Source organism: Sycon ciliatum, chromosome 5 (assembly GCF_964019385.1).
Source record: "Sycon ciliatum chromosome 5, ocSycCili1.1, whole genome shotgun sequence".
Lineage (NCBI taxonomy): Eukaryota > Metazoa > Porifera > Calcarea > Leucosolenida > Sycettidae > Sycon > Sycon ciliatum.
The window spans coordinates 1157462-1163941 of NC_088647.1; the positions used below are offsets into that span (position 1 = coordinate 1157462).

The 6480-nt window shown below is 50.3% G+C and overlaps 1 protein-coding gene across 1 annotated transcript; it reads right to left on the reverse strand.

Moving 5' to 3' along the window:
• Nucleotides 1-553: 553 nt before the first annotated feature.
• Nucleotides 554-3892, reverse strand: LOC135817110 (anaphase-promoting complex subunit 4-like). The gene has a single exon (XM_065330229.1). It carries the CDS (start codon nucleotides 3569-3571, stop codon nucleotides 983-985), a length of 2589 nt encoding a protein of 862 aa, XP_065186301.1. The 5' UTR covers nucleotides 3572-3892; the 3' UTR covers nucleotides 554-982.
• Nucleotides 3893-6480: the final 2588 nt, after the last annotated feature.

Here is a 6480-nt window from a genome sequence, read left to right on the forward strand (position 1 = left end):
AAAAGTTGACTAAGTACGCCCCTGCGTGAAGTATACATGTACGGAATGGCCGCTAAGGACAGGACATTCAGATTGTACTTCGAAGTAGTATTTTTTTCCTTACACAAATAATTATAGTACTTACTGCAATGCCGGCAAACTGACTTGGGTACATATGCTGTGCAAGTCGATCATTGTGCTTACGGCGAGCTCAGGGAAACGATGCGATGGAACACATCATTCAGAGTGCACGGTCAAACACTACAATGTAGTGCCATTGCTGGCAGGGTACCGTTCAGTACACACAATGTAGTGCCATTGCTGGCAGGGTACCGTTCAGTACACACTGCACTGGTAACACTGTAGTTACTTGTGAATGCAGACTTGAAGCTGACTTGAAGCTGACTTGAAGCTGACTTGAAGTCTTGCAGACACCTGGCAAGAAGAATACAGAAGATGCATGGTGCCCGCTGTATGGGATTACACGCGCTCATTCATGTACTCCGAAATATGCATACGTGCACACGCACACCGAAGTAGACCCGGAGGGACATAACTCCTCGACGATCAGGAATTGATTGCGTCTCGAATGCAACATCCAAGAGAGTTTCAAATATGGAGTGAAAAACAAAACAAAAATGGTATGGACCAGCCATAGCAACAAACTAATATCAACACCTGTTACTAGTACTCCTGTACGGCCTAAAACATTTGCTGTGGGGCAAAGCCACTAAAATCTGGGCTATTTGTTGTGTAGTACAAGTCATAAAAAAATAAAGTAGCTGAGCTTCAAGCGCCGGATGTATCACACATGCACGCACGCACGCGCACACACACACACACACACACGCATGCACATTGGTCTCTCAAGGATGAGTTGAGAATGCTACATCACAAAAAAAGTAGATGTACATACATCAACATAGATAATAGACCGGGAGCCAGCGCCACCAGGGGTTTCAGCTGTGTTTCAGTACTACCAGCTGAGCACAAATCACCAGCACTAGTCACATTCTATATCAGACGTGGACGGACTAAGAACTTCGCCGGCTGAGTCAACCGGACTAGTTGCTTGTTCATTAGTTTCACCGGCACTGCCATCGTCTTCACCGTCGGCCTCATCATCATCTTCCTCGTCTTCATCACTATCTTCTTGTTCCTGAGCCATGTCGTAGAAGCGCAGGTAGCGAGAGTTGCCGGCCACAATGGCTGATAACTGCCGGTTGCCGCTGACCGCAAAGCCAGCCACTTTGTTCAGCTCTACATCGCGCCGCAGCTCCATGCAGTCCAGAGCATTGACCGCGGGTACTGTACATGTAGACCAGCTGCTGCTGCTGCTGCTGCTGTCCTCACTGCTAGCCACCTCACTCATCTCACTGCCACTGCCATTGGTATCATTACACAGGCGTGTGGTGGTGGCGTCCACCGCGGCAAAGTGACCCAGCAGCCGCTCCAAATGAAGCTGGCCGAGCATTGCGCTGCCATCGGTGACGCTGAGCAGGACAGTGAGCGTGTAACGAGAACGCACACTCTGCTTCTCGCTGTACCACTGAGCGTCCACCACACCGTAGCGGCAGCCAGTGCTCTCATCCGCAAAGTACACGTTCAGCGCTCGAGTGGAGTGCGTGATCAGTACTACAGATATAGAGTCATCGTGCAAGGCAACGTGAGCTATGCCGGATTTACTCTGGCCCTCTAGCAGGGATGCTGAGGAAAACCGATGCGGGACATAACAGCTAGACTGACAAACCGGCCCACTGGGTAATGCTAATGGTGGACCAGAAGACAAGAGGTGATTGAAGGCAGGCACAACAGCAGCGAATGCCTCCGTCACTGTACTGGTCAGTGACCTGAAATCTTGAACGAGAGACGTGCTGGGATCGTGTGTATACGACCAGTCAAATTGCTCCACAACCGATCGTAGTTCCAGCAGCAAGTCATTATCATTGTCGGCGACGGGCTGTTTGTACGGCGAAGTCAGCGGTTTGTCGCGGAGGTACTGACCGACTTTTTCAATGTTGAACTGCTGCTCCTGCTGCTGCAGACTAGTGCCGGACCTGTCTATTTTTATAGGTTCCATGTTAGACTCTTGTGGGTCAGACTCACAGCAGAGGCTGGCAGAGATGAACTTTCCGACACTGCAAAGTTGCGACCGGGTCATGGAGTACTTGACGGCATCCGGATCGCTCTTCGTCTTGATCGTCGACTGAACGATGGACGAGGCGCATGTTAGCCACGCCAGGAACGACTCAATGTCTTTCGATGACATCAGCATGACCGAGATCAGCTCGGAACATTTCAGGGTGAGAGTTGCCACTGCGTTCATGCACTTCCTAAACGCCGTCGCGTCCAGACCAAGGCACGCAAACTTGCAGTGAAAAGATGCAAAGCCGAGGGCGTCTTGGCACTTGCTCATGAGATAGAGCAGCACAGGCTGCAGGGAGCTGACCACGGTGGCACGGATAGTCTCGTAGCACGACGTCAGGCGAGTGGAGACGCGGTAGAGCGCGCCCTCGCTTAGCTCGCGTTCCAGGAACACGGCCGCTTGCCACGGTAACGTACCGCGAACCAGCAGGCGTAGGAGCACACTACCAATCTTGACTTCGCCCATCGAGTTACCCAGCTCTGTTGCCATCGCTGACAGCTTCTCGTTTATCTGCTCCATGACATCCTCCCATGAGTCAATGATAATTTGTATAGACCAGGTGATGTAATCGCACAATGACATCATCACGCCGTACAACTGACAGACCGCTACCAGCTCAGGACGGCGCGTCACGATAGCGCTCACGTCGTGCACATGACGACGCTCACTGCTACCAGCGGCCGTTGACGACGCATCGCTGTGCTTCTGTCCGCTGGCCGCGCATATCACACCTAGCTGCGACCAGTCTGACGAGAGACACACATCCGCAACAGCCGCACCATCGTGCCGTAGCTCGCAGACACGTAACAGACCACACAGGTACAGCGAGACAGTCCCGTCGCAAGTACCGACCACCAACATATCTAGATTGTCCTGCGGCAGCAAACATTCTTTACTATCCAAACCGAGCTCACGGCGACACGAGCCATCGCGTTGTTCACCAAACCATTGAACAGCGACGTTGGGTACTTCAGGTTGCAACGAATTTCCAGTCTGTACATACTCGGCAGTCTTGTCCCTGTCACCATGGCAGCCATCCTGCTCAACAAACCACTCCAGACAGGAGACGGCAGCACCACGGTGGCTCTGTTCACTGGGCTCGTCTGCATGTGACGATGTCATGATGATCTCATGCACACAGGCTGGCCCCTGCGCCACGCCATTGAGCACAGCGTTCTCCAGGGTGAAAATGCGAATGTGGCCTCTCTCGTGACCAATGGCCACCACACGACCATCAGGTCTCCAACACACAGATGTCGCTGCACCTGTGCGCTCCGCGTCAGGACAAATCTCCCAGATCTTCTGCCATGTGCTAGAGCGATGTAGTGACACAGATCCTTCTCTGGACACCATCAAGACCAGATCGAACTTCGGAGACCATTCCAGTGATTTGGCTGAGACCGATATATGTTTGTCGGTTAGATAGTGGAACGCCTTGACCTCCATACTGTTGATGTCTCTTGAAACACTCGTCGATCACGGAGAATAAAGTCACTCCGCTATGAACAGGAGTGCATACAGGTCTTTGCTCACCCTTCGTCTCGTGTCCGCGACATCCTCAACGAAATGATAATTTTTTACTCCAATACTTCGGAAACAGAATACTAGTAAAATCGTTTGGGGCCTGAGCTCGTCCGGGCAGCCACGCAGAAAGTGAGTTACTTGTGACAGAGGTTGACGCGATGAGCAAAACTCCCTATGACTGTGATCGTGAAGACAAGAGCTGGACTGCCAAAACAAAACAATATTCCTCTCGAGATCTCTGCACTCTCGATCTCAGCTCTCAAAAAAACAAAAAAAACTCTGTACATTTTCCATAATAATTTTCGATTGTTCGCGCCATTTTCAAGAAATCATGCTATTTTATGGGGAAAAAAACAGGCAACCGCGCGTATACGTATACGCGTACCGGCGCATGATCTGATCTGAATGAATATTAATTTTATGAGTTCTCGTATACGAGGGCTTTTTCAGCACCAAACACCTGAACACTCGCGAGTTAAAGGGGAAGTATACCCTAAAATCAAATTTCAGGGCTCACAGTAGGCATGCAGGATCGACAAAAGCGTCGTGCGAGGGCGGGTTTGGTGCACGTGAGTCGCGTGACCCCGGGAGAGTACCGATCGTGTACATCCCACGCATCCAAAACAGAACAGAAAAGAGAAAGAACCCGAGTTGTACTTGTAGTTGTACCATGTGTACTGTTCTCGTAGTTTTAGAGCCGATGTTCGCGATATTTTGGAGGAGAAGGCGAAACGCAACCTGTGCTAGTCCCAGTAAAAACAACATGCCATGTTCGACCAAGAGCTGATCCTACAATGAGCGATCGTGATGATTCCACAGGTAAGAAGACAAACAAACGAGTCAGAGCTCGCCAGGCAGGTAACGCCGAGAACATGATGATACCACACGGAGCTGGTGATCGGATGGAGGTGAACGGGACCAGCAAATCCACCGGGCGTTTGTCGAGGGCCACTGAAGACCAGGTTTCCCAGGGTGCCAGTTCCTCCATGATGGCGAAATGCGCTGCCACAAGAACTCCAGCGAGAATGAAAGCACAGCAACCAACGCCGCGGGCAAACTGAGGAGAGAACACTGAACAATCTGTGCACAATGATTTTCTCTTCGACGGCACGCGTTGCTGTTCTGCTGCATGCATGCGTTTTTCTTGTTGTTTGATCTTCACACATTTTCGCGCAAGCGGTTGCACGCCGCTGGGACTCGGGGTTACTAAAATTAGTACAGAGCATCTCCCCCTTGGTCGATTTGGACAATCTATGGCTCAAAATTTTCAGGAGACCCTGGCAAAGAAATTTACCGAGACGTTTTTGGATACTCCTTTCGAATGCTGTACTATATCTCACGAAGTTTACGCATATGCTCTGGCATACCCGTGTGAGTAATGAAAATTTGTTTCGGTAAATCTTTTGGAACACCTGTCATCTGTGCCTGGGCCAAGTCTCAGCTTCGTAGAACCAGGCTGAAGTGCTGCTAACTCCTTCAAACACCCCCTACTTCGAGCAAAAATGCGACGAAATGCTGACTGCTGATTGGCCAAGCTGGCATTTTGGAGCACGTGCACCGCCCCCATCTAATCGACGCTTTTCTACGCAACTGTGAGCCCTGAATTTTCACCAGTTGTAGTCTTCGGGGTGCTGAGTCGAATGGTCTTGGTCCGAGGAAGCTGCGACGCTCCCTTCCTACTTGAATCCCAATCGAACTCGCGCACTTCCACCGAAACTGGGTGACTGCGCCCTACTAGATGGGGATTTGTTTGCAAAATGTCACTAAAAGCGCCATTTCGTTCTTATAAAAGCACGGATGACCGCGATTGGCCCATATGTTGTAGTCTTTTGGACGCCGAGTCGACTGGTTTTGGTCCGAAAAGGCTGCGATGCAGCGTTCCTCCTTTATTCCCAATCGAACATGGTTGAACAAGCGGTCACGTGCTCCTGGGTGCCCAAATCACCTGGTCACCGTGCCTGCAGGGTACAACTTACTAGCCTGTTTGACCTTTTTTGGGTGCAGTCCTGTCACTCGAGTTGAACTCGAGTTGAACCTTGGTGTGAAAGTTGTCGCCTGCTGGCGCGGTGACCAGGTGATTTGGGCACCCAGGAGCACGTGACCGCTTGTTCAACCATGTTCGATTGGGAATAAAGGAGGAACGCTGCATCGCAGCCTTTTCGGACCAAAACCAGTCGACTCAGCGTCCAAAAGACTGCAACATATGGGCCAATCGCGGTCATCCGTGCTTTTATAAGAACGAAATGGCGCTTTTAGTGAGATTTTGCATACAAATCCCCATCTAGTAGGGCGCAGTCACCCAGTTTCGGTGGAAGTGCGCGAGTTCGATTGGGATTCAAGTAGGAAGGGAGCGTCGCAGCTTCCTCGGACCAAGACCATTCGACTCAGCACACCGAAGACTACAACTGGTGAAAATTTGATTTTAGGGTATACTTCCCCTTTAAGTTCGGGTGATGGACTACGAAATGAGTAGACCTACGTCCTACGACCGAGTACGAGTGCAGACTGCAGGAGTCGACATGCGACCGACGTAACAATCATATCATCGTATTTGTCGAGGGCAGTTTCGAAATTGTAAAGTAAGTGTAGTAGTGTTCCTGTCCTTTCCCAACTCATTTTTTGTACTCATGATGATGTACAGTGCAGTACAGTGCAGTACATTGTAGCTCGACACTCAATTACGTTGTCGGAAAAATTCAAAGAAGTGATGCATTGTACTTGTCATGTACACAGTCCACTATGTATTGTATACCAGGTATACAGGGAGTCGTAAAGTATTTTACGATTCCCTGATTGTATACATGTACAGCCATGTAACTAAGTGTACGTCT